General features: G+C 39.8%; 1 protein-coding gene across 6 annotated transcripts; it reads left to right on the top strand.

Annotated features, from left to right (window-relative positions):
- Nucleotides 1–848: 848 nt before the first annotated feature.
- ALG8 (ALG8 alpha-1,3-glucosyltransferase) lies at nucleotides 849–27,039 on the top strand. 6 transcript variants are annotated; one of them, XM_077767547.1, is made up of 13 exons: nucleotides 849–987; nucleotides 4,953–5,031; nucleotides 9,707–9,900; nucleotides 12,920–13,029; nucleotides 14,098–14,165; nucleotides 16,914–17,040; nucleotides 17,298–17,401; nucleotides 18,123–18,243; nucleotides 20,781–20,879; nucleotides 22,715–22,820; nucleotides 24,131–24,228; nucleotides 24,542–24,614; nucleotides 26,412–27,039. In XM_077767547.1, the coding sequence occupies exons 1-13, from the start codon at nucleotides 893–895 to the stop codon at nucleotides 26,641–26,643; spliced, it is 1,506 nt and encodes a 501-aa protein (XP_077623673.1). In that variant the 5' UTR covers nucleotides 849–892; the 3' UTR covers nucleotides 26,644–27,039. The 6 variants fall into 6 exon arrangements, with proteins under 6 accessions (XP_077623673.1, XP_077623670.1, XP_077623674.1 ...); XM_077767544.1 differs by having other exon boundaries at nucleotides 20,740–20,879; nucleotides 22,681–22,820; XM_077767548.1 differs by lacking the exon at nucleotides 24,542–24,614 and having other exon boundaries at nucleotides 20,740–20,879; nucleotides 22,681–22,820; nucleotides 26,412–26,602.
- The last annotated feature ends 833 nt before the right edge of the window (nucleotides 27,040–27,872 follow it).

Below are 27,872 nucleotides of genomic sequence, written 5' to 3'. Positions count from 1 at the left end.
CATACAGAGCTATTTGCGTGCACTCTCATTCAATACTCTCAGCCACTTTATGAGGTAGACACCATTTTTATCTATTTACAGAACAGAAAACCGAGGTTTAGAGAGATTAGTCATGTGTCCAAGATCAGACAGTACATGGTGTAGTGAGACTAACTCCATTCCTCGTGCCCTGGTCCTTCTGGCCCATGCACCAGCAGCACTGGCACACTCTAGGAGCGTGTTAGGCCTACTGAATCAGAATCCGGATCTTCACAAGATCCCCCAGTTATTTATACATTATGTGACAAGCGCTAGACTCTAGCCTGCCTCCAGAATGGGTTCCGCTCTGGCAGGTGCCGCACCGAGAGCCTAGCTCCAAGTTCTAGAAGCACAGTCGTTTTTCACCCCTGTATCTTTGCTCACACCATTCTCCACCTGGAGCTAACACTTCGGTTCAGGTGCCTGGATTAGGCACCTCCAGTACTCGCAGGTGCTTTAATCTACAGTAACTCTCGGGTTACAATGCTGTCTCCTCCACTACGTCTCCAGGGCACGATGCAGTCCTGTCTCGCCCAGGTACCCCAATGCCAGGTTTTCCAGTCAAAACGCGGGAAACGCCAGAGCAGACACCCAGCAACATTTAAAGGTAAGTATGAAGCAGCTAACGAAACTTAACTTGTCACCGTTAAGAAACCCGCGCAGACGCTGTCACGCCCTGCCGTGCCCTGGAGTGAGACGGGGCGGTGAAAGGGCTGTTCGCGGGAAGTTTAAATGACAGAGCTTCGCAGTCCTACGCAAGGACTGGCTGAGCGCATGCGTGCAGCAGCTTAGGCGCCGCCTCAGATGGTCTTCCCCGCATGCGCGGGAGCCCGGATGTGGATCCAGTCGGTTGAATGCGTGGGGCGCTACAGTAATGGCTGCTGTCGGAATTGCGAAGGGTGGTGGCAATTGGTTTTCGGCTTTGGCGCTCGGGGTGACTCTCCTCAAATGCCTTCTCATCCCCACCTAGTAAGGGACCCGCACCGCGGTTGATCAAAGCGGGAGAGAGAAGCGTGGATGCCCGTGGGTGGTAGGAGGAAAGGGAACTTTGAGCGCTCATGTGGGCGCCGCTATGCCTTTGCTAAGCTTCCCGCTCTGCCGATTCGTTGCTACTTGACCTGAGAACTAGATCACAGCCCTGGGTGGATAGGTTCAGGCTTGGCGCTGACTGGCTTAAATGATTTTAAGCCTTGGGTCCTCGTCGTTAATATGCAGGTTAAGAACCCCCGCCTCCACCATTCGTTCAGCTGTATTTAACAGTTGTCTGCTAGGCTAGGGACAAGGTCGTGGAGATACCGTGGTGAGAAAGAACATTTCCGGTTCTTGCTCTCGATAAATTAGTGGGGGCAGACAGACAAAAAACGAATGTTTTAGATTGTGATAGGATGTATAAAAGAAAGAGCGACTACAGGTCAAGGCTTTACGCTTATTTTAGGAGGTGATGTTTGAGTTAAAATTTAGAAGGATGAAAGAATAAGCCATATAAAAATCAGTTCAAGCATGGGAAACAGTAAGTGTAAATGCCTTGTGGTAGGAAAAAAAACTCAAAGCCTTCTGGGAACAGAAAGTGACCATTGTGACTGAAGGGCATTATGGGAGGAGGAGAATGGCCCAGGATGAGGTGGGCAGTGGCCAGGTCACGCAGGGTTAGACTGCTGTTTGAAAAATAGGGGGCAAGACTGAAAGCACGGAAACCAGTTAGGAAGCATTCACGAAGTAATGGGTGTACTGTGGGTACTCATTTCAACATTAGCTTCCACCATCTGTTCATCCTTCCTAACTCTTGTCCCATCATTTATCCTTTCATTCCTTGTCTCCCTTCCCTCCAGGTCTCCCTACCCCTCCCCAGTTTAGGTTTTGGTTTATTGGTATGGTTTGGTTCAAGTTCTTGGTGATACCCTGTTGGATATGGAAGAACTGTATATAGAGAGTGTACATTCATACTGTGTCTTTGTAGGTATATAAGCAATGAAATGTTTGTAGGTTTAGCAAAATAACTTCCAGGGACTTAGAAAAAGGAGTTGTTCAGTTGAACTTTCAGTGTAACTGAAAATAAATAAGAAACATCTCTCCATTTTAAAAGCAAATTGGAAAAATCTTTCTAAAATGTAAGAAATTCCTGGGTCACGTGGGTGGTTCAGTCGGCTAAGCATCTGACTTCAGCGCAGGTCATGATCTCACGGTCCGTGGGTTCGAGCCCCTCCTCGAGCTCTGTGCTAACAGCCAGCTCAGAGTCTGTCTTCAGATTCTGTGTTTGCCTCTCTCTCTGACCCTCCCCTGTTCACACTGTCTCTCTCTCTCTCTGAAATAAATTTAAAAAAAAACATTAAAAAAAAGATAAAAATAAAATGTAAGAAATTCCTTTCAACTCAGAGTGAAAGGGAATTCTTTTTTTTTTTTTTAACTGTAGATCTGTGTATATAAAGTGATGTTTCTTGCATTGGTTACTTCAGAGTTGTTACTTTGAATAATGCTCTTAGTCCAGGATTAAGAATGTATATAGTTGTAGTTAATGTTCTGTTTCTCAAACTGTAAAACCCTGGGGTGTGAGAGGGAAGGATCACAGTGTTACAGGATAAATGTAAATATAGTCAATAAAGTGTTTGTTAACCGCTTTTTATATACCAGGTACTGGGCTAAGCACTACAGGGGAGGACAGTTCTAGACACAAATCAACATAAATATGTGATTACACAACTACACTTTTGTTAAGTGTTATGAAGGAAATTAGTAATCCCGTAGGAAGGTACTGTATGATCAAATGTTTAATCATATAAATAGAACATATGAATAACTGAGCACTGTTTTCTAGTGTATCAGAATTCTTTTATTTCATCATTCACTTCACTGTGCTCTTGTTATGATGTGTTGAACAGGGAATATGGTTAGTGAAAGAAGATAAACCTGGCTATTACTACAAAACTTAGTTTAACAGATGTTTAAAGAGCTCAAATTTTATCTGTCTCTCTTGTAATTTGGACCTCTTATGTATATAGTGCTAATAACATGAAGACCTTTCTCTGCACTATATGCAAATAGTAACTAAACAAAGCACTTTCAATCCTTAAAGGTATTTCCAGGTTGATGACAGTAATTGTGTTTACATTTTATGATGCCTAGTATTGACACAATGTTATATCCCTATATTAAACAGATGAATCCATTTTTTAGAAAGTATTATAAAGGAAAAGAATGGTATTCTATAAGAGAACTAACTTAGGCTTACTTAGATTGGGTGTCAAGAAAGTCTCAGGAGTTGACATGTAATTGGAGGCCTGAAGACATGCCTAGTACATGTCTTTTGATAAACATGTAAATCTATTTCTGTTGAGTACTGAATATACTTTAAAATGCTAGGTCATGAGATAAATTTTGAATTGTGATTTTGAGGAATACGTAGGATATTAAGGGGACATTGTCACCAGGAATTTGGGTATGTCTGTCTTTAGAACTCAGGAAAGAGATCAAGCTTGTACTGTGGTTTGGAAGTCATCATTATACCGTTAATATTGGAAGCAATAAGAATGAATAAGATCGCTGAGAGTAGAATAAGTTGCATAAAAAGAGGACGTTGTATAAAACATTGGGAAGTGTTAATCAGGTTTTGCTGTGGAACTCGTTGACTTTGATGAGTGGTTAACTCAGCAGGAACGTGTTGAGCCCTTCTGTATATCAGGTGCTGTTCAAGATGTAGAAGGGAAATACAGCAGTAGACAAATGGGGGGAAAAATTCTAAAGAGGGGAGAAAGGCACAGAATGCCACCCCAAAATTATCTCTTTGGCATAAAGGTTATTTGGGGCTGATTATTTGGAGGAACTGTAGACAGGAGAAGCTCTGAAAACAGTAGAAATTACCCCTTTTATAAGATTTGTAAGTTTTTCCTTTTCATAAGGAAAATTTACGTGAGAAAGGAGGCCTGTACCAGAAAGAGAACTGTTACCAGAGATCACTTTTCCACCTGAGAGACNCCCCCCCCCCCCCCCCCTTTGAAGCCCCAGGCCCCTATCCCTGTCCTCAGTTCAGGGTGGCATATAAACCTTAATCATTTGGCCACTGTCTAAGCCTCATGTCTTTCTCATATCTTTTGGGGCTCCCATATATACATATATTATTAAAACTGGCTTTTTCCCCCCCTCCTGTTAATCTGTCTTATGTCAGTTTAATTCTTAGACCAGCTGTGGAAATTAGAAGGGTAGAAGAGAAGATGTTTCTTTCCCTGCAGGGGAGATTCTTGACTATATTTATACATAGTGAAGAATTGGGAGACATGGGAAAGGCAAATCAGGGGCCTTTTCCCACCTTTTCAGTCTGCTGAACTCCTACTCATCCTTGAAGATCTAGCTGGTGTGTGAAGCATTTTGCAGATAATGAATATTGTTAGAATTCTTGTGAATGAGAGTAAGTTACCTCTGACCAGTAGCCAGATGTCCTCCCTTAAAAAACAGTATGGGCGGGGCGCCTGGGTGGCTTAGTCGGTTGAGCGTCCGACTTTCGCTTAGGTCATGATCTCGCGGTTCGTGGGTTCGAGCCCCGCGTCGGGCTCTGTGCTGACTGCCAGCTCAGAGCCTGGAGCCTGTTTCAGAGTCTGTGTCTCCCTCTCCCTCTGACCCTCCCCTGTTCACGCTGTCTCTCTCTATCCTAGAAATAAAATAAAAAAAATATTTAAAAAAAAAAAAAAAAGAGTATGGGCTTTTGGTCAGCCCTTTAGATAACTCCCAAGAACCTTTTCACTTACTTGTAGATCCCCAACTTTTCCAGAAGGAGGCCTGGACTTCAGATAAGTGAGGTGTTTCAGGATTATGTAATGCCTGCTTATGTTTTTATAGGATCATGAGCTGTGGCATGTTGGTCCATTTAAAAGCATAATTTTAGAAATGTGAAATTGATAAATGTGAAAAAAATCTCATTTTTCTCATCTGATTATTTTGAGTAGCCATTCCACGGATTTTGAAGTACACCGAAACTGGCTTGCTATCACTCACAGTTTGCCAGTATCACAGTGGTATTATGAGGTAAGTTTTGATTTTCACTTTTTGGGTGGCTTGTCTTTTACAAAGGTGTGTGAAATCATATAAGTCTTACTGATATTAAAAGTTTTCTGTGTGATTACAGCTCTAATTAATCTTTATTAAAAGATTAAAAGAATTGTGCTTTTCCCTAAGTTCTGTCTCTGGCACTATTAGGGAATCCCTGTACTTCAAAATGAGTTTCCCAAACAAATTAGAAATTATAATATTTGCCACACCCCCTTTGAAAGAATTTGGAATTGGAAAAGAGGAAAAATTAGATTCCAGACCTGGCTCTGTGACAACATAGAAAATATATTTCATTTCTCTGAGCCTTAGTTTCTCATCTGACACATAAAGATTTGGAATGAATTATTTCTAAGATCCTGTCTGTCCCCAGTATTTATGAAAAAAATGGAATAATCAAATGTGATATATAAGCCTCTGGTAATATAGAAACCATTCTCTTCTATTATGTATAAAAACTATATATTTTTATTTCTGGTATGAATTACTAAGTTGCATATGATATTCCATGAAAAACTGACATCAATTCAGAAGTGTCTTGATCAAAAGTAGCACTCTGCTGCAAGGAGGTTTTTTTAGACAATCTGTAAAGTTTTCTCTTAATTCATTGTTGCTTTTTGTGTTTATTTATTTGTTGTCAGATCAGAATAGTCCTTTGTACCAAAAAAGCTTAAGAACAATTAACCTAAGGAACCAAGTTCCTCCTCACACAATAACATAAGTATTTGATAGGAATGCTCAGGATCTTTAAGTAATTACTTTAGTTGAAAGTATTTCAGTTTGCATGTATGCATATCCATTAGAAGACATTTTGTGTGGCCTAGTGGTCAAGAGCTTGGGCTGTGGTTCCAGACCGCCTCTTTGTGACTTTCCGCTCTGCCACCTAACGCCCATGCTAAGTGACCATGAGCAAACTGCTTGACCTCTCAAAGCCTCAACATCCCTGACTATTAAGTGATAATATGTATTAGAGTGAAATGAATATAATGCTTATAATAGTTAGCACAGTGCTTGGAACAGAAGTGCTTAGTAAACATTATTAAGGGTTATTAATAGTTAAAATTATTCATATCATGACGCTTAGAATGTAAATTAAAAGGCAGCCCCCTTTCTTCCTTTTGTCTCTCACCATTCCTTCTTTGTCTCCTTTGTTAACTCTTCCTCCTCTGTACACCCTTTAAACAGCTGGTACTCTCTAGGGTTCTCTTCGTGGTACAGAATTTCAATTCTGTAATTCTTTCTGGATGTTCTCTCTCATTTATTCCTATAACCTTCACCACTTCTTGATTTCAGGGTTGTGAGTTCAAGCCCCACATTGGGCACAGAGCTTACTAAAGAAAAAAAAGCATTCTAGTAATGGTATACTTCTTTGTTCTTACTGCTCTCCTCAAAAATAACCACAAGAGCCAACGAGGAGCAAAACTCATTTATGGGCAAGGCTTGACTGTATGAGAGAAGAGCCTCATAGTAGGACATAGGGCTGGAGAGGCACATGAGGTCAGGTCTGGAAGAGTCTCTCTGCCATGGTAAGGAGAGTAGACATGTGAGCAGTGGACTACCTAACTGTGACTTCTAACCTGCCTTTCTGCTCTGGCTTCAGCTTGAATTGATTGGTCGACTGGTTGGGAAAGACACCAAAGAGACCCGCAGTAAATACTAGTGAAATGAACACAGTTATTTCGAATCTTCACAGGAAGAAGTTGGATGTTTCTTTTTTTTTCTTTAAAGTTTGTTTATTTTGAGAGATAGAGAACATGAGTGGGAGAGGGGCAGAGAGAAAGGGAGAAAGAGAATTCCAAGCAGGCTTCAGTGCTTTCAGTGAAGAGCCCAGCATGGGACTCAGACTCACAAACCTTGAGATCATGACCTGAGTCAAAATCAAGAGTCAGATGATTAACCAACTGAGCCACCCAGGCACCCTGAAGTTGGATGTTTCTATATTTGAAGAAATAGCTCTTGTTGAGAGCAAGATAGAGTCAGTCATGTCAAGCAGTATGGTAAGCAGCCAAGGGCGTTGCACCTAACACCAGATATCATGAAACCAGCACAGGCTGACAACTCCCTAGAATTGATAACCAGCAGAACCAGAAGAAGCCTGCAAAGACCCAAGACTGATTAAGCTCCTTTAAAAAGGGAGGACTTTTGCAGCAAACTGCCAGACTCTCCAGACATTGAATACACTGAAAGGCTCAATGGGTCTTTGCAGGCTTCTTCTGGTTCTGCTGGTTATCAGTTCTAAGAGTTGTCAGCCTGTGCTGGTTTCATGATATCTGGTCTTAGGTGCAACGCCCTTGGCTGCTTACCACACTGCTTGACATGAGTGACGCCATCTTGCTGTCTATAGCTTACTGAGCTAATGGATTTGGAGTCAGACGACCCAGATTTTAGTTCCACCTCTGCCAAGTATTTTAAGTGATGGAACTGTTTACTTAGGAGAAAATGATAGCTAATAGCTTAACTGGCTTCCCAGAAGCTGTTGAGGTAAGAAAATGGCCCCAGATGGAAATCCTTGAGGTCAAGAGAACCTTCTGAGCTAGATTTGGAAAGTCTTTGTGTGGGAAATAGGAGCAGCATGTAGAGAGCCTCTGAGTGGTATTGGATTGAGAATAGGGACACTTTGTTTTGGAAAAATGGCAATCTCCCAGGCAGCACCTCTCCCTCCCAGTTTTTTTCAATGCTTTTCCTAGTCCCCCTTTTATTTAAAGTAACAAGTGTGTCGATAAGTAGGAAAAAACCTTTTACACTTCTGTAGAGTAAATGGCTCTTTCAGGGTAGAGTGAACTCTGACATAGAAACTGCAACTGGGAGTTAATAAAGTCTAAGTTGATGTTGACTTTCTTGGAATTACATGGAGCAATAATTTCTAAAAATTTAAATTAATTTAAAAATAAATTTCTAAAAAATTTCTTGTTTTTTAAACATCTATACCCTAGCAAGAAAACATCTTTTTTAAGTTTATTTATTTATTTTGAGAGACAGAGAGCACACACAAGGGAGGGGTAGAGGGGGAAAGAAAGAGTCCAAGCAGTGGGATCTCAGTGCGGGTCTCCAACTCACAAACTGTGAGATCATGAGCTGAGCTGAAATCAAGAGTCAGACGCTTAACCAACTGAGCCACCCAGGCGACCTGCAAGAAAACATTTTGATCATTTACTACTCCATGTGAGTTTGTTTATAAATTATAAAAGTACTGCCTTATTAATACACAATTTCAAGTAAAAATTAAACAGGATGAGATTAAAAAATAGAATTTCTAATTTTTCTTTCTCCAGTTTAATAGCTCATCTTGTTTACACTCCACATTGGAAACTTGGGATTAGGAAAGGAACTTTTCATAGAGGAGAACATAATGGGTGTATTCATAGACGGAGACGAGAGCCTCTGGGTTTGCCTCAGACCTGAGGCTTCTACATGTTAGTACCTGTAGGGGGAGTAAACAGGCTACTTCTTATCTGGACCCAAAGTTGACACTTATCCTTACCATGAACAAAGAGCTAACAAGTAGTTTGTCAGAGTCTTTCTCACCTCATATCACAGAGCAATCCTAAATAGTAGTCCCTATGAGCACCCAGTTAGACCCAGTGAACCCTCAGTGCAATTCCAGAAGGAAAGGAGTATCCCATTGAAAAGAGCAACAGATATACAGAGTAGGGAAATTATTATTACCATCTGAGCTCTTAGAGGTACAAAGTCTGGGTTTAGTTTTAGGGACATCCTCTGGTAATAGTAATAATTTTTTAAACAAATAATATTTACTTTGTTTCTGGTTCAATACTATATAAATAATATTTGATATGGATATTTAAAATTTAATGCAATAACCCATTAGGTAGGTTCTACCATCCCTGTTGTTTGGGTGAGGAAACGGAGACTTGGAGTAATCTAACAAAACATAATATCTTGAAGTTATATATTTCATACACTATTTCATATGATCTGTATTTTCATTTACTCATTAGTGATCATTCATTTAACTAATGATTATTTCATACTTAATATATCAGACACTAAAGTTTCAGAATACACAAATGGTGAGGAGTGGGTTTTGCTCTCTTAACCTCAGTATCTGATAACCTATTGGAACAAAAAATAAATAGCATTTGGATTGTATTTTGTCATTTGTAACTGTTTCATATGTATTCTGTCAACCCTCACAATACCTCATTTTACAAATAGAGAGAAATTGAGTCTCTGAGACAGAAACTGAACCCAAGCTAGTGAATCATTTGTTATACCATAGCTCCCTTTTTTACTTAGATGAATAGCACCATGTCAGAACCAAGTTCATTACTGCAAGTTTTATTAAATTGTTTGAAATGTAGTTAATTGTATTTAAGGAAAATTGAAGACCATATTAAATAACTTAGGAGCCAGATTTTGGTGGTCTTCTCAGTCTTTCGTAAGAATTACTCTGTAATTTAGTCATTATTTTTTTTAGTAGTCTCTGTACTCGTTTTCGGACTTGAACTCATGAGTCCAAAATCAAGAGTCACACACTCTTCCAACTGAGCCAGCCAGGCGCCCCTAGGTCATATTTTGAATGCAATTTTATTTCGTTTGCTTTTTTAAAGACTAGAGAATGAGGACTTTCAGTCTTTACACCCACTTTGTTGATTCAGTTATTTAGGATATGTTCTTTTTTCAATTTTTACAGGCAACTTCAGAATGGACCTTGGATTATCCCCCTTTTTTTGCATGGTTTGAGTATGCCCTGTCACATGTTGCCAAATATTTTGATCAAGAGATGCTGAATGTCCGTAACCTGAACTACTTCAGTGCAAGAACCTTACTTTTCCAGAGATTTTCTGTCATCCTTACAGATGCACTCTTTGTGTATGCTGTCCACGAGTAAGTCTAAGAATGTCATTTTGTGTAGAAGGTGTCGAGGACATAATGTAGTATTAAGTAGTATTAACTGGTTCATCATTTGGGGGAAACAAAGTTCACATGACGGCAAATGCTAGAACAGTCCCAAACTTTGTTGCTGTGTTTTAAACTGTACAATGAGTAATTACACTAGGCAGTCTAGCTAAATCTTGTGAAAGACAATGGAATAAGGTGGGACTACATGGCAGGGGTAGAATGAGAGATTTTGAGTGTCCTGAGAAGTAGCACAGTTCCATGACCATTTCTCCTGCTCAGAACAGCTCCATATGCTTTGCTTCTCTTCCTTGTAGCCAGACCCCAGAGGCTTCTGTGACCTACCCTTTTCTTTAGGATACACACACATACATACAGCACACACACTCATGTATACATATTCGTTGTGTGGACCACCAGTGGGGTGTCCATTATAGTAAACTCAGGAAACCTTGCTGAGTGCTTTTAGTTATTGTTTCTGGACTCTTACCTTCATGAAGACTCTTCACTAACTTAAAAAAAATTTTTTTTAATGTTTATTCATTTTAGAGAAACAGTGCAAGCTGGGGAGGGGCAGAAAGAGAGGGAGACAAAGAATCCAAAGCAGGCTCCAGACTCTGAGCTCTCGGCACACAAGCCATGAGATCATGACCTGAGCCAAAGTTTGACACTTAACCAACTGAGCCACTCAGGCACCCTGGACTCTTCACTAATTTTAAGTTATGCTTATAGTTTATATTTTTATGCTTTGCATATTTTACTTATAAATTAAGTTGAATACACATACATACAGTGTCTTGCAGAGTGACTTCCAAGTAGTAAATTCTTTGTTAATGTTGGTTCTTATTCTGTCCCGATACGTAATTAAGCATGCTGGTATGATGTGAAAGACCACTAACTAACTATGTCCTCTCATGACCCTTGTCACAAATGGTTCATTTCTATTTGTGAGGCCCTCCACACTGAACCCCTACCCCATTTAGGAAAGAGTCCGTTGGCAATATTTTTTTTAATGTTTTTATTTTTGAGAGAGAGAGAGACAGCATGAGCAGGGGAGGGGGGTCAGAGAAAGAGGGAGACACAGAATCTGAAGACAGGCTCCAGGCTCTGAGCTGTCAGCACAGAGCCTGATGCCGGGCTCAAACCCATGAACCGTGAGATCGTGACCTGAGCCAAAGTTGGACGCTTAACCAACTGAGCCACCCAGCCGCTCCCCCCTTGGCAATATTTTAACCCCTGCTAATTCTGAAGGAGTCATTCCCACTTGGCACCTTAACTTTCAATCTGTTTATGACCTACCAAGAGTTGAAGAAGAGGGTGATTTGTGATATACTCCTTTAAATTCAAGATGTTTGAATTGAAGCTTCCAGAGAAGGTAATAGGCAGAAAGGGGAGGGAATAGAATTCATTTCCACCTGCAGTGTAGAGGGAGCAGTTAAATAAGATATAAATTGTTGAGATCTATGTGCCAATTCCCAGAACCAGGCACAAAGTATAGCAATGAACCACGGGAATCTACCCCCAAAACCAAGAGCACACTTTACACGCTCTATGTTAGCCAATTTGACAGTAAGTTATATTAAAAAAAGAAAAACAAAGTGTAGAGAGTAACTTACTTAAATTTTTCAATTACCCTGTAAGGTTACTGTCCTCGTTGATGAGAAAACAGGCTCCAGAGAGAAAAAGCAGAACACCTTTTACTAATCCCTCTTTAATTGCATCTTTATTGTCTATTTTTTTTGGCTTAGTTTCTGTTTTTGGGATTTGCCAATACTCATATTTTTTAAAACCCTTTTTATAGGATTATACATCTTCATCAAAATTTTGGAAAACAGAAAACCACACATGTACACAAAGTAAAAGTGACCCAACTCCTCCACTTACAGCTTTCACTGTCACCATTTTGGTGCATATTATTTCAGCCTCTTTTCTGTGCCTGAATATAATTTTTATAAAATAAAAATAGCATCATAATTTTTTGTCATCTGCTCTTGTCACTTAATAATAGATCTTGACCTTTAAATGATACACATTTTTAATAAATTTTTAATAAATCTTTCTGAAATTTGGACAGTCAGGAGCTGAGTTCGTGGCTTTATTTTTTTTTTTAAGAGGACGTTAGGTCTGATATGATTTATTTATTTTTAATGTTTATTTTTGAAAGCACGAGCAGGGAAGGGGGAGAAAGAGAGACACACACACGCACACAGAATCTGAAGCAGGCTCCAGACTCTGAGCTGTCAGCACAGAGCCCAACATGGGGCTCAAACTCATGAGCTGTAAGATCATGACCTGAGCCAACATCAGACACTTAACCAACTGAGCCACCCAGGTGCCCCGGCTCAAATTTTTTTCAAATGTTTACTTATTTTTGAGAGAGAAAGAGAGAGCAAGTAGGGGAGGGCAGAGGGAGAGGGAGAGTTTGAATCCCAAGCAGGCTCTTTGCTGTCAGCACAGAGCTCAACACAGGGCTCAAACCCACAAACTGTGAGGTCAGTTATAACCAGAGCCAAAATCAAGAGTTGGACAGTTAACTAACTGAGCCACCCACGCGACCCTCATAGCTCTATTTTTAATTTGGCTGGTATGATATTATAATTTAGAGGAGCATATCATTCTGGTCTGGACTTTTTTTTAGTATAGTTGATATACAATGTTACATTGTTATGTTAGTTTCAGGTATGGTCTGCATTTTTTTACACTTAAATAGTGTGTGCCCTCTCAATTTTCAAAATCCTTCCCTTTGAGTTTATGGTGGCTGTTTATCTTTCATTTTACTTAATGAAGACTTTGTTTCAGATCAGCATAGCTGAGAAAGATGTGGAACTGACCCTGAGGTATTTGTTTCTGCAGTCACCTTTTTAAGCAGTCAAGAACATCATGGACAATTTATCAGGAACAGCTAATAAAATGTGTCTGAGTGTATCAGAGTGTACTCTCTAGAAGTATTGTGATGTTCTCATGAAGATAAAAGCTCTTTCTGCTTCCTTCCTGGTGTTTACTGTAGGTGCTGTAAATGCATTGATGGGCAAAAAGCAGGTAAAGAACTTACAGAGAAGCCAAAATTTATTCTTTCAGTGTTACTGCTGTGGAACTTCGGGTTGCTAATTGTGGACCGTATCCTTGACATTGTCTGCACTATTTCCTTACTTACTCTGATATATACTAAGAATAAGATTAATTATTTCTTCAGTGGTAATTCTGAAATGTGAGCTGCTTTTGAAAATGGGTGTGTGGGGGTCAGTGGGTCCCCAAAACTATGGTTTTTGTGGGTTCTCCAACTGTTCCAGACACTGATTTTAAGAGCACTTTGTTTCTGAAAAACTTGTGGTGATCTTCAAGAACCAGTTAAACCACCAGTAAAGCAATATACTGGGATTCGTTAACTATCTTTAGATTAATCAAATACGTATATCTTACATAGTTTTATAACACATTATTCTAAATATCTTGTCTTGGAAAGAGTCTATATCAGTGTTACGTATGGGACCAGATAGACCTTCGTGCTCTTCTGCCATCTTAGATTACCACATATTAACAGGCAAAGTTCTTAAATCCAAAAGGTTTAAATAAAATTGAAACTTTAATGATAAGAGCCTAATATTTTACAATTTTCATAAAGGTAGACATGTGAGGAAAACACCCAGACTTTGGTTCAAGTGGGACCTGGACTCAGCTCTTAGCTATGGCATTGGAGTAGCTTTATGCCACGTGTAGATTAATGGCTCTGAGCTGATGTCCTCACAGGTTTGTTGTGAGGTTTACTAAGATTGTGTATATATACTGTAAGCAAGGGGTTGCTGCATGCCAGGGGCCTTCAGTAGCCGTTAGGTATGTTCCTTTCTCATCCGTAATTCAAAACACAAAACCAAGAAACTCCCTGCCCTGTAGCTGCTTGGTCTTTAAAAGGTAGAAAAAACATGGGAAAGTTTCCTGGTTTTCTTCTTAAACATAATTTTTTTAATCTCCTATATAGTCATTGGCACTATATACATTTTGATTAGAGTTTGTCTGAGATTTGTCTCTCTTTATAGAAAGCACATTTATGAGAAGTTCCAACTGGGAGAAATATTTTTGTCTTTAGTTTACCTGCTAGGAAAGCTTTTGCATTTTTATACTCAATCTGCTGGCATAGTTCAATTTAAATTTAATATCCTCTGTTGTCTTTCCTTAACCTAAGTCCAGATATTCATTTCCAGTACAATGGTTTTTTATTTGGATTAATGCTACTCTCCATTGCACGATTATTTCAGGTAAATACAAATAGGATGATTAGATTTTCCCCCTCAAGTCCGACTTTAAGCTTTGAAAGGCAACAATATAGTGGGTGATGGGTAGACTTCTTTGATGAACAGTTTTGAATTGTCAAGCAGTATACTTTTATTGAGTATTTCTCATAAATCCCATCTTCTCTTTTGACAATAATTTTCTTCCTTTTACGCATAGACTCTAGAAACTTGTTAGAGGATGGCAGGCCTGAAATAAACTTGAGTTGCTGTATTTGATTGGAATCATTTACCTAGGAATGAAATCTCCAGTTTTTACATGATAACTGATGGTGGGGTTTCACCGTCAGAAGTATATAGCATAGTGTAATGGAAAGTATGGAATTTGGAATCAGAAGACTGAGTTGGAATCCTGACTGATCCTAATAAGCTGTATGACTCACACAGGGCTCACACAGGTGCGTTGGCTACTTTGAGTTAGGTACATTATGTATAATATCTTATTGAGTAAACCTCACAACTATTCTATGAAATTATTGTCACTATTTTCCTCCTCTTTATAGAGGAAGAAGTCAGAAGTTCGGATTTTTGGGCCACCTCTCTGTATACTGGATCAGAATCCTTAGCACTGGGGTTTAGGAATTTATAGGGAATTTTGATTCACAGTCCGGTTTGGGAACCAGTAACCCAAAGCAAGCCAATTAACTCCCTCAGCTTCAGTTTTTACATCCATAAAATGAAATGTAGCCCTTGTTATATTATTTGTAAAATGGGGGCTCCCTACCTCACAGGGACTTTGGAAAGGTCAAATTTGATAATCTGCTTTAAAGTTCTTTGTCAACTATAAATATCTGGATAAGTTTTTGTTTTTTAACCATAAAAAGCCACATAGCATATAGAGCATAATTGGCATTCAGTGAATGATTGTTGAACAAATAAAGTTTAGCTATAGACCCAGCTAGACTTCTGAATCTTAAATTGAAAAATGGTGACCAGAGATCTGGAAGCAACCCATTATTTTTCCTTATTATTCCTCACTCATCTATTCTAGAACACACCCTGATGAGACAGTGAGAGAAGGAACCTGGCCTTTCCTGGTGCCTTTGGCGGCTTCCTTGCTGAACCGCAGGAACATTATCTCATTTGATCCCAAAATTCCTGTGAGGTAGGTAGAATTCAGATTTATTTAGCTATAGTCAACTTGGGGATTTTTTTTAAATGTGTTTTAAATCAGAATACGTTTAGTTCTTGTAGGTAGCTTGTTAGGATCAAGTACTGTACTGGTGCCTTCAGCCTGATAGTACTACGTTACCCGATCTGTAATACCAGATTTAAGTGCCTCTTTGGTAGATAGCATCATGTGTATTCTTTCATACTCTCATCCCCAGGTCCTCCCTGGAGATCAACTCCAGCCGTTGTAAAACTGTAAGGGGGTGAGGGTGATTGAATTCTCTGGGCTTCAGATCTTTAAGGAGAATCAGAGTGTGTTCTTATGATAATGTGTCCTATACCTTAGCATCAAGCTTAGTATTGAATAAATATTTGTTGCAGTAATGAACTAGGCTCAGTATAAAAACTAACTAAAACTGGGGCACCTGGGTGGCTTAGTCGGTTAAGCGTCCAACTTTCGCTTAGGTCATGAACTCGCGGTTCATCGGTTTGAGCCCCGCGTCGGGCTCTGTGCTAACAGCCAGCTCAGAGCCTGGAGCCTGTTTCAGTCTGTGACTCCCTCTCTCTCTGACCCTCCCCTGCTCACGCTGTCTCTCTCTCTCTCTCTCTCCTAGAAATAAATAAAAACATTAAAAAAAAAATTAAAAAAAAAACTAACTAGAACCACTTGCCTGTTTTCTCTTTATATCACATGTAGAATATTTGTCTGAAATTTAAAAACTTTTTATTATAGCAAATTAAAATCATATACAAAAGTAGAGAAAACAGCACAGTGATCTACGCGCGTGCACACACACAGGATTATTCTGAAACATAGTTTTTTTTTTTTTTATTTTTGAGACAGAGACAGAGCATGACCAGGGGAAGGGCAGAGAGAGGGGGAGACACAGAATCCGAAACAGACTCCGGGGTCTGAGTTGTCAGCACAGAGCCTGATGCGGGGCTCGAACCCACCAACCGTGACATCTGACCTGAGCCGAAGTCGGATGCTTAACTGACAGAACCACCCAGGCGCCCCGGATTATTCTGAAACATATCCCAGATGTAATAGTTCATTCATTAAGCATGCCAGAATATATATTTTAAAATATGTGTTTTTAAATTGTGTTGAAATATACATAGAATTAACTATCTTAACCATTTTTTAGTGTACAGTCCAGTATTGTTTAAGTATATTCACATTATTATGCAACCAGTCTCCAGGGATTTTTTATTTTTTAGTAAACTTAATTTTTAAAAATAGTTTTAGGTGTACAGAAAAGTTACAAAGATAGTACAGAGAGTTCCTTTGCCCCTCACCCATTTTCCCCTCATGTCACCATCTTACATAATTGTGCCACTTCCATAGTTCATTCTTTCATCAAGACTGAAAAACACTATCGTACACCTAAATCCAGCATAACACTGTATGGTTAACTAACTGGAATTAAAATTAAAACCTAAAAAACAAAAAAGACCAAAAAACCAACATTGGTACCGCACTCAGATTTCCCCAGTTTTCCCACTAATGTTATTTTTCTGTTCCAGGATCCAACCAGGATACTGCATTACTACATTTAGTTTACCCTGAATTTTAAAGTGATATTTCCCTTTTAAATCTCCTAGAAAAGGCATATGGAAGGAGCATTTCTCTTCACTGCTCTTCTACACTTCAAGCACATCTACCTCTATGTCGCACCAGCTTACGGTATATACCTGCTGCGGTCTTACTGTTTCACTGCAAATAAACCAGGCAAGTTTTAGTGATAATAACGAAACCTTTATTTTCTTTTTCCTTGACTTGGTAGCTTGCTTCATGAGAGGATTTTATGAGGCACAGCAGATGCCTCTCATTTATTGATCCTATAAACCCTTGACCATTCTGACTTCTCTGTGCTCTTGTCACATCGTGAAGGTTAGTGTACTGTCAGGGGATACTTCTGGCTTTAGCACATTGTATAAGGTACAGTTTTCCATGTTCCGAGTAATGGTAATGTCCGTTTTCTGCAGATGGGTCCATCCGTTGGAACAGTTTCAGCTTTGTCCGTGTTATTTCTCTAGGACTGGTCGTCTTTTTAGTTTCTGCTCTTTCACTGGGTCCCTTCCTAGCCTTGGTAAGTCTTATTTTTTTAATTAAGTAATACACTTTTCTTGTTGCTGCTGCTGTTATTTAGAAAAAAAATAATAAAACCAAGAATGTATAAAAGAAGCAACTCTACTTTTTCTTATTCTTCCCCAGTAGGACTCCCCAAAGACAAGATGGTGTTCTTTCAGACATTTTGGTTCATATTCAAATACGTACCTGTGTGTTCATGTGTTTAATTATATCTCTCACAAACACACACACACACACACAGAATTGATGATCATTGTTCGCAAATTTCCTTATTTGCTAATTTGCCAACTTGCGATAATTTATTTGTAACTCCAAAATCAGTACTAATGGTGTTGCATGGTCATTCACTGACAAGAAACATGCAAAGCGCCTAGCATAGTATAGATGTTCGATAAATATTTTTCATCTTCCCCTTTTTCCCTCACTCTGGGGTTTCCTAGTCTTCACTAGACTTAGATAAGCCGTACTCTGTATCTTCCTTTGTACCTTGTAAGTTCTTCCCTTATTATACTTATAACAGTCCTGGACTGGTATTCAGCGTATCTTGTCCCACTCAGCAGACGAGAAGGTTAGATGAGAGGAGGTTCTGTGAACTGCTCAAGATCACACAACAACTCGAAGGAACAAGGACTGGAACTTTCTACACACCATGTCACAGATGGTTCCTTCTCTTTTTGCATTTCGAAAAGATTGGTCACTGTTTAATCTCTTTTCTACAGAACCAACTGCCTCAAGTCTTGTCCCGACTCTTCCCTTTCAAGAGGGGTCTCTGCCATGCATATTGGGCTCCAAACTTCTGGGCTTTGTACAATGCTTTGGACAAAGTGCTCTCCGTCATCGGTATAGTAACCAGCCTTCTTACTTAGACAATGGATTTGGAAAGGCCGAGTCACACTGAGAGATGGAAAATCCTGCTTTGTGTTTTGAATGTGGCTGAACTGTTTGTTCTCTGACTGTGTGTTTCAGCTTGCAGAATCAACAGGGGAGCAGTTCTAGGGACTAAGGCTTCAGTGCAGTAAACAGACTGTATTCCTTATAAAAGCCATTTGTGGCAACGAGGTTGATCCTTTTTTCAACGAGGATGGAAAAAAATAGAATATTTAGACATTTTTAAAAGGTAATTTTTGCCTTGGGCAAAATGTTATTCAGCAGTTAACCCTGCTTCTAAACTTAAATATGTGCGGAAGGAAAGAAGAACGTGTAAGCTGTAACTCTAGGTGTTCTGTCAGTAAGGAAGATGATAGCCATGCATGAGATGAAAAGAAATGGGAAACCTTGGCTAGGCTTTTAAGTTTAGGTTGTGATAAAAAAAAATAATGTATATCTTAAGATGGTTTTACTGAAAATAATTCACTCTGGAATAACTCACAGTAGTTTGTGAATCTAGCCTCACTTGCTGGGAAATGGTAAGATTAAGAGAAAGGTCACTAAGCTTTATCTTAAAATGGGCCAGAGAGTAAATAGTTTAGGCTTGGCAGATCCCATAAGATGTTTTTGTTTGTTTGTTTTACAACCTTGAAAAATATAAAAACTCTTCATAGCTTCATGCTCTGCAAAAATAAGCCACGGGCTGGGGATTTGGTTCTCAGGCTAGAGCGTGCCAAGTCCTGATCTAGACTCTCAGGATTTGGTTGGAGGCCCACCTGCATAAACAGTGACTGTGTGGCATTGATCAAGTCACATGATTCTTCCAGTGACTCTAATAAGAGGATAATGTAAGTGACTGTATGAAGGCACCATGTTGTAAGAAACATGCAATAATAAAGACATGCTGGGTTGTTTTTAGTAGCAGGGACTTTGGAGCCAGACAGACCTGGGTTTAATTCTACCGCCTGTCATTTGTATGACTTTGGACAAGTTATACATCACACTGTGCCTCACGGGTCTGAAAATAATGGCTATAAGGCTCTTGGCACAAGTAACTGCTATTACTGTTCCGGTGCATACTTACAAGAAATTATAATTTGGTATTATCCCTCACCAACTGTGAATCCAGCCTTGATGTCCAAGGACTCTTAAAATGAATTTGTTAACATTTATATTTCAGAAACCTTAAATAACCAGCATGGTATGAGATATAAAGGCCACTTTCCTTATCTGAGTGAGGAAACTAAGCTGTACATTACCTTACAGATCTGTCTCCTCATAGATGTCTTGGTCAGGGGCACCTGGGTGGCTCAGTCGGTTAAGTGTCCGACTTCAGCTCAGGTCATGATCTCACAATGCATGAGTTCGAGCCCCGTGTCGGGCTCTGTGCTGACAGCTAGCTCAGAGCCTGGAGCCTGCTTCTGATTCTGTGTCTCCCTCTCTCTCTGACCCTCCCCTGCTCACACTGCCTTTCTCTCTCAGAAATAAATAAAAACATTAAAAATTTTTAATTTAAAGAAAAAGATGTCTTGGTCAGTGGCCGTAGCTTTAAGAGAAGACTAAAGAGAAGTGGAAAGAGGTTAATGAATACTAAATATTTTGGTAGTGTACACCTTCTTACATTTCACTCATTTTTACCAGTATTAGGGCCATGCTCAGACTGTCCTTGGCTGTCCTACTAGCTTATTTGGGGTGGGATTTCCATCATCATCCTCAGAGTTGTTTCATCTAATAAGTATTCCTTGAATATTTATGTGCTGGGGATAAAAATGGATTAATCATCATTTCTGCCTTTAAGAAATCCAATATAGTGGAGGAAATGAGTGCATAAACAGATACAGGGCAGAGAAGTGAGCACTAGATAGAGACATGTACAAGGCCCATATGGTGTATCTAGCCCACAAGAAAATCAGCTCTACTTTTTTATTTAAAAGCTTTCTCAGATGAGGGAGTGAGTTAGGAGTTAAATTAGAGAAGTGATTAGGCCATTCTAAACTAAGGGGACAAGTGTCGAGAGAGTGCTCTGTCAATTCATTGTGGCCAAGCCACATGTAATCAGGCAGAGGAGATGAGGTTGGAGAGGAAGGAACTAGATCATGGAAGACAGTCTATGCCACGCTTGGGGATATGACTTTACTCTATAGGCGATGAAGGGTTCCAAGCTGGGGTGTGATATGGTCATACTTGCATTTTAAAAGCCTGCTTCATTTTAGAGGTGAGAGCAGATTGATGTTCATGCTGTTTGAGATTGATGTTCATGCTGTTTGCATGAATTCCCTGTTCCAATGCAAAAAGCTGCTTTGCATCCTATAGTCTCAAGATCAGAGGCACTTTAGGTAGAATAGTACAGAGTTGAGTTAATACAGCTCGACCTTGAAGCAGCAATAAGATTTAGTAGATTGTTTTTTCTCAAGGAGTTGGTTGGCAAAATATTGATTAAAGTAAAACAAAATATCTACTTTTCTGTAGGTTTGGAATTGAAACTACTTGATCACAACAAAATTCCCAAGGCCTCAATGACAAGTGGTTTGGTTCAGCAGTTCCAACACACAGTCCTTCCCTCAGTGACTCCCTTGGCCACCCTCATCTGCACCCTGATTGCCATATTGGTAAGAATTCACCCACGGTACTCATTTCTTGAGTTTTGTTGGCTTTTCTTTTGTATGGCTAGTTAATTTCATCTTTCAGGTTATTTCCAACTATAGAACTAATACCATGGCTGCCGTCCTGCTGCAGACTGAGGTGTTTCATAGCAATTCTGAGAGTAACTATGAACACCTTAAGGAAAGATGACTAGTAAAACCTCTGTGAGAGAAATCCTTGCTGTGGCTGTTAGACCATCTGTTCACAATCTGATGAAGAAGAAAGAAAAGTCCAGAGAGGAGGGGCCAAGAACTGCACTGTGGAGAAGGAGGAAAATATAGTGAAACATCCAGGCTTCTCTTGTTGTTTTCATCCATGGCTAACTGGTCAAAAACCCAAAGTTGCCTGGACTGCGTGGATATTTTGTCTTGATGAGACAACGTTTGAGCATCAAACATTGAATCTAACATGTCTTGGATGCTGTTAGAGGCTTCATTCATAGCTGTTCTTACTTGTTAGTGATCATGATGCCTTCAATTTCATGATACAGTTTTAAATAACTCAATCCTACTTTAATTACACTCAGCTTTAATTTTGGTTTCTAAATGTTCAAACCTAATAAGACACCTGACCCTGCGTAATTAAGTGGCAGTGCTGATGGGTAATTAAGCTCTGCTGGCCTACTTGTTCCCGTGTTCTAACTGACTAAAACTTTCTAAAACGTCAGCCTCATAAGCTGTCTGTGGATGGCCATGGTTTTATTATAAATTGCAATCCAGCCCACAGAGCTAGGTATGTATTTATTAATATGGTAAAATCTAATTTATTATTAGCCTCAAAATGTTTTTGAACTTTTGTACTTTGACCTGATATGTTCAGTATCTACTAATTCACTAATTCTGAGGATGTGACGGAGGGTTATACTGGATATGCTAGAATTTAATTTTATCATTCATTATTAATTCTGATGAACAGAATTAATTTTTTAAGTTTGTTTATTTACTTTGAGAGAGACAGAGAGACCATGTGCAGGGGAGGGGTGGAGAGAGGGAGACAGAGAATCCCAAGCAGTCCCCATGCACAAAGCCCAGCGCGGGGCTCAGAGTCATGAAACTGCAAGATCATGACCTGAGCCAGAATCAAGAGTAAAGTGCTCAACTGACTGAGCCACCCAGGCGCCCTGAACAGAATTAATATTAATGAATTAAGTGTGTATTTCCAAAAGCCTTCTTTTCTGAGTAGACTTTTGGTTTTTTATTTTATTATTTTTTATAGTTTATTTTTGAGACAGAGAGAGACAGAGCATGAGTGGGGGAGTGAATCCGAAACAGGCTCCAGGCTCTGAGCTGTCAGCACAGAGCCTGATGTGGGACTCGAACCCACAAACCGTGAGATCTGATCTGATCTGAAGTTGGACGCTTAACCGACTGAGTCACCCAGGTGCCCCTATTTTTGTTTATTTTTTTTTTTCAGAGAGAGTGTGCACAAGCCAGGGAGGGGCAGAGGGAGAAAGAGAATTCCCTAGCAGTCTCTGCGCTGTGAGCACAGGGCCCGACATGGGGCTTGATTTCACAACCATGAGATCATGACCTGAGCTGAAATCAAGAGTCAGACACTTAACTGACTGAGCCACCCAGGTGCCCCCTGAGTAGTTTTTTTGAACTTCTGGTGGAATGTTCACAAAGCGATGAATTAGCCCAGTGTAAGGGAGAGTAGTCTAAGATGTACTGGGTGCAGAGATGATATAAATTGTATCCGCCTGAACATTGTTTCTGTAAAGCTTATTTTGAATGATACTGAAGTTTTATCTTTGCCTGTTGTTTCTAGCCCTCTGTTTTCTGTCTTTGGTTTAAACCCCAAGGGCCCAGAGGCTTTCTGCGATGTCTAATTCTTTGTGCCTTGAGCTCCTTCCTGTTTGGATGGCACGTCCATGAAAAAGCCATACTCCTCGCAGTTCTCCCAATGAGGTAAGCACATGACTCAGTCAGCTGGGATTTGTGGCAGATTTCGTAAAAACCCTGTTGTTTTCCATTTGACACGTTCAGTGGTGTAGGCAAAGGCAAAGATGTACAGGAACAGGTTTATACTAGGGCCAGACAGGGATGCTTAACTTGGGATTGCTGGGCCTGTGAAATTGCATACGTAGTCACTGCAGTTTTTTGTTAAGGGTACTAGAGCAATTAAGAATCATGATACAAGGCTGTTAGAGCTGGATATTGAATGGCAGCATGGTATAGAAAAGCATAGGCTTTGGTGTCATCGCATCGGTGAAAATAAGATTCCATGGTTTCTTGTTAACTGTTGTTAGAGTAATGATTGAGTCCATTATAGAGTAAAATTTATTATTTGTACAGCACCCAACATTTTGCAGAACTATTGTCAGGGTGTTTTTTGTCAGGGAGAAAAAGGGTTTGGTGGTTTTTTTGTTTTTGCATTTTTTTTCTTTTGAGCCTCACAGCAACCTTTAAGGTAATTAGGATAAGTGGATACCATCCCCTGCTTTAACGGCTACAGAAACTGGGGCTCAGAGAGTTTAAGTGACTTATCCAAAGCCACATAGCTAGCAGGTAGCACAGTTAGGACTTAAACCTGAATGTTATGATGTTGGTTCCTATGTTCTTTTCACTGTACCATGCTAAAAAAAAAAAAAATTAAATGCAGTAGTGGTGTCCATTTTACGTATAATTAAAACCCGATAGATAGATAATGATATTAGAATTAACCTTTTTTTCCTTGAGATTTTTCTTAGATCCTGAGAGAAATCATTAAGCTCTGAAGGGAGCTAAAGCAAATTTGTCATGTCAGTATATGGCTTATCTGGATTCATTGAGCAACTTAGAGTTTCCAAATTAAGAAATAGAGCAAAACTTCTAATATCTTTAATTAGCAGTCCTACTAAGCACCATCAGGCCCGGGGCACTGCCCAAGAGAAGAGCTCCAGGATTGAAAATTAACCTCCCAAGCCCTGTCTCCCTGGCTACCACTGCTAGACAGCTCCCAGTCCTACCATATCCCTTTCTGTGGGGAAGGGAGTTACTCAGGGAAGCAAGACTCTTTCTGAATACTCCCCAATTCAGTGTGGTACATTCTTCTACCAATTGCTTAAATTTTCCCACCAAATTAATGTTCTCAATTAAATTGGATTTGTAGCAAAGATCAGTATATTAGCTTCTGCTTAAGCCAGTTCTAGAAATAATAATCGATGCTGTTTATTCAAGCTGTCTGCAAGTGTGTTTCAGTTGTTTTAAGGAATTATTATAAGAACTTTTATTTTTAGCCTTCTGTCTGTGGGAAAAGCAGGAGATGCTTCAATTTTTCTGATTCTGACCACAACAGGACATTATTCCCTCTTCCCTCTGCTCTTCACTGCACCAGGTAAACGGCTTTTTATTTTAGAGATATCTGATTGCTAGACCCTTTTTATCAGGGCCTAGAGATCAATATATCTCATTTAAATAACCTTAAAATCTCTTGGAAGGAAAGAGCTCCCCCATGCTCTTAATAACCCCTCTAATTGTCCCTAATCCTCAGTATCTTTAAATGTCACAAAGATGCATAGTTAAGCTCAAAAAATATTGCTAGCACTATACAGTTGTTCCGGTGTGCTTATTATATTGCCTTGAGTATCATATATCTTTCACTTATCAACTGAATTATCACCTGTATTTATTTTTTATTTTTTTAACAGAACTTCCCATTAAAATCTTACTCATGCTACTATTTACCATCTATAGTATTTCCTCACTGAAGACTCTGTTCAGGTAATCCAGAAGAGTACATTTAAAATTGTTTGCTCGTGTGAAATGTTTGTTCCTAAATGGTTAGTTAAGCCTTTTAAGAATACTTTCTTAAATGTTTATTTTTGAGAGAGAGACAGAGTGTGCAAGCAAGGGAGGTACAGAAATAGAGGGGGACAGAGGATCTGAAGCAGGCTCCACACAAACAGCAGAAAGCCCAATGCAGGGCTCAAACTTGCAAACCATGAAATCATGACCTGAGCCCAAAAAGCTGACAGAATTTTTGGGGGGACAGATTACCCATAATCCCATCACTCTGTCATGACAACATGATTCATGTCTTTAATTGAAGGACTATTTGAGGAGGAACTACCTAGCTTAAATTAAAACCTTATATGAAAACTAAGTATTGGATTGTAAAATATGCATTATGAGTAAAACCACATAAATATAGATGCATAAAGCTAAAATATATGTAGGGGTGCCTGGGTGGCTCAGTCAGTTAAGTATCTGACTCTTGGTTTCAGCTCATGATCTCATGGTTCGTGGGTTCAAGCACCACATCAGGCTCCACACTGACAGTGCAGAATCTGCTTGGGATTCTCTCTCTCTCTNTCATCGGTTCAGGTCCGCGCCGGGCTCTGTGCTGACAGCTAGCTCAGAGCCTGGAGCCTGCTTCGGGTTCTGTATCTCTCTCTGTGACCCGCCCCTGCTCATGCTGCCTCTCTCTCTCTCTCAGAAATAAATAAATAAATAAATAAATAAATAAATAAAATGTAGATATATATATGTAAAAATTCTTGTTATAGAATTATGGGTGGAATTTTTTCTATTCTAAACTTAATATAATGTTATCCATATAGTTTTTAAAGCTTCTTTATGATTCATATCTGATTATGTCCATACCCTTCATATACTTAATTATATTACAGCTCAGCTCTCACCGTATGACCTAGCAATTCTACTCTTAGCGTATACCCAAAGGAACTGAAAACAGGGACTCAAACAGATATTTGTACACCAGTGTCCAATGCAGCTTTACTCACTGTAGCCAAAAGGTGGGAACAGGCCCAAGTGTCCATCAGTAAATGAAGGGCTAAGGTGGTGTGTACCTACACTGGAGTACTGATCACCCAGAAAGAGGAAGGAGGTTCTGACGTGTGCTACAACGTGGATGAACCTTGAAAACTTAGGCTAAGTGAACTAAGCCAGGTACAAAAGGACAAATACTGTATAACTGCTGTAGAATAGGCAAATTCATAGAGACAGAAAGTACGTTAGAGGTTACAGAGTAGGGGCGCAGGAGGAGGCATGGAGAATGATTATTGCTTGATGTCTACAGAGATTCTGTTGGGTTGCTGAAAATGGTTTGGAAGTGGGTAGTGGTGATGGAGGACAGCACTGTCGGTGCGCTCACTGGTACTGAATGGCATACCTAAAAACGGTTAAGTAGCAAGTTGTGTGTTATTTTACCAAAACAAAAGCATCCTGAAAACCGTATTGTGTAGCATACTCTTACATCAGTGTCGCAGCATCCAGCTCCGTCTCCTCTCCCAGGTGCATAGCTCGTTCTCAGCAGCTTCATCGAGGCGACCGCGTAGGTAGATGACAATTGGGTAAATTTGGATTGTTGAGCTAATGCAATGGTATATCATTATCCATTTTTTTCTAAATGTGAAATTGAATGCACTCTTTTGACTATGGCTTTGGCTGCCATTCACATCAGGACAGTGCGTGCAGGTGGGAAGCTTCAGCTGAGAAATGTTTGCTAAACCAGGATGACTTGTTTAAAATGAGACTTTTCTCTCCTTTTGTCTTCAGAAAAGAAAAACCTCTTTTTAATTGGTTGGAAACTTTCTACCTCCTTGGCTTGGGGCCTCTGGAAGTCTTCTGTGAATTTGTATTCCCTTTCACCTCCTGGAAGCTGAAGTACCCCTTTATCCCTTTGTTACTGACCTCAGTGTATTGTGCAGCAGGCATCACATATGCTTGGTTCAAGCTGTATGTTTCAGTGTTGACTGACCCTCCTTCCGGCAAGACAAAGAAACAATGAATAAAGAAACTGCTTGGATGTATTCCAAGCAATTATTTCGTGGGAAATTAATCAGAACTTGAAGAAAGTTGCTGGTGGCACGAACCATTCATTTCAGTAGTTGTTTGGAAGACCATTCTTCTCAACTGGGCCTTTCCCGGCCTAGCAACATGATTGTCACCATGGTGAGAAGCCACTTACCCTCCATAAGCAATGAAGCACATTTGAAACAAATCTCGCCTTGCCCTGTTCAAGGCATCTGAGATATTCAGACCGCTGTGCTTGCTCACAGCAAGCAGGGAGTCTACCAACAGCTTGATTATTTGTAGCCTACGATGACCATTGTCAGGCTATAAAGCATAATTAGAATCATGTGCTAAGGGAAATAGAAATAAAATGCCATTTTGTATTTCTGAACAAGAATGTTCTGGATCATTATCCACTCCTCTTTTTTCCTACTGGTGTGTGCACACGAGCAGATGGTGTTCTGTCTCCATTCTGTACACCTTGTTCCAGGAGATGGTGTTTGGTGGTGGTGGTTTTTGTTTTTTCCATTGAAATTAGACAATGACAATACTCACAAAGCCAGGGGGGAATATTTAATGAAGTGGATGGGCCTGTCAGCAAAGGCTGTAAACCACATCTATGCTTGCACTGACTTAAGGACATCTTGTACAGTTCATTTATTCTAACAGCAAACTCTGTGGTTTTGATAAGTCTGCCACTTCTTAAACTTTCATCATATGAACAGACTTAAGTGGTTTTTACAGCTTGGCTGTGTCTTCTCTCTTCTAGAAGAGTCCTTTATACACCCTTTTTATCCAGGACCCCAGTTTGCCTAATATCTGCTGCACATTCAAATTCAGCCAACCATTTATCTAGCAAACACCAGGACCTTTCACACATTTTATTTACCCCTTATCCTTTAAGAAGATCAGAGCCCAAATCAATGGCATCCTGGGCTGCTAATCCAGCTATCCCACCCCTTAAATCCACTCAACTTTACTTCTTTTGAANTAAAAAAAAAAGAGTAGGGACCCTGGTGTCACACGGCCTGATTTTAAATCCTGCCTCCATCATTTTTTTTTATCTGTAGCCAAGTTATTTAGCCATCCTTTGCCTCAATGCCCTTGTCTCTAAAATGATCACAAAAGATTTAGACTGCGGCCTGCCACATGAATGCTCAATAAATATCACTTGATATTTTTATGAATCCTTTCCTCTGCCTCAACCTTCTCTCCCCATCCCCC

The sequence above is a fragment of the Crocuta crocuta genome, unplaced genomic scaffold (genome assembly GCF_008692635.1).
Source record: "Crocuta crocuta isolate KB4526 unplaced genomic scaffold, BGI_CrCroc_1.0 scaffold561, whole genome shotgun sequence".
Lineage (NCBI taxonomy): Eukaryota > Metazoa > Chordata > Mammalia > Carnivora > Hyaenidae > Crocuta > Crocuta crocuta.
This window is presented reverse-complemented; position numbering and strand designations above follow the sequence as displayed.

Excerpts from the sequence above, each read along its gene's own strand:
- ALG8 (XM_077767544.1), top strand. The coding sequence starts at position 893 with ATGGCTGCTGTCGGAATTGCGAAGGGTGGTGGCAATTGGTTTTCGGCT. Across the intron at positions 14,166-16,913 it reads CCATTGCACGATTATTTCAG|AAAAGGCATATGGAAGGAGC; the intron begins GTAAATACAAAT and ends TAAATCTCCTAG. Across the intron at positions 18,244-20,739 it reads CAAAGTGCTCTCCGTCATCG|GTTTGGAATTGAAACTACTT; the intron begins GTATAGTAACCA and ends ACTTTTCTGTAG.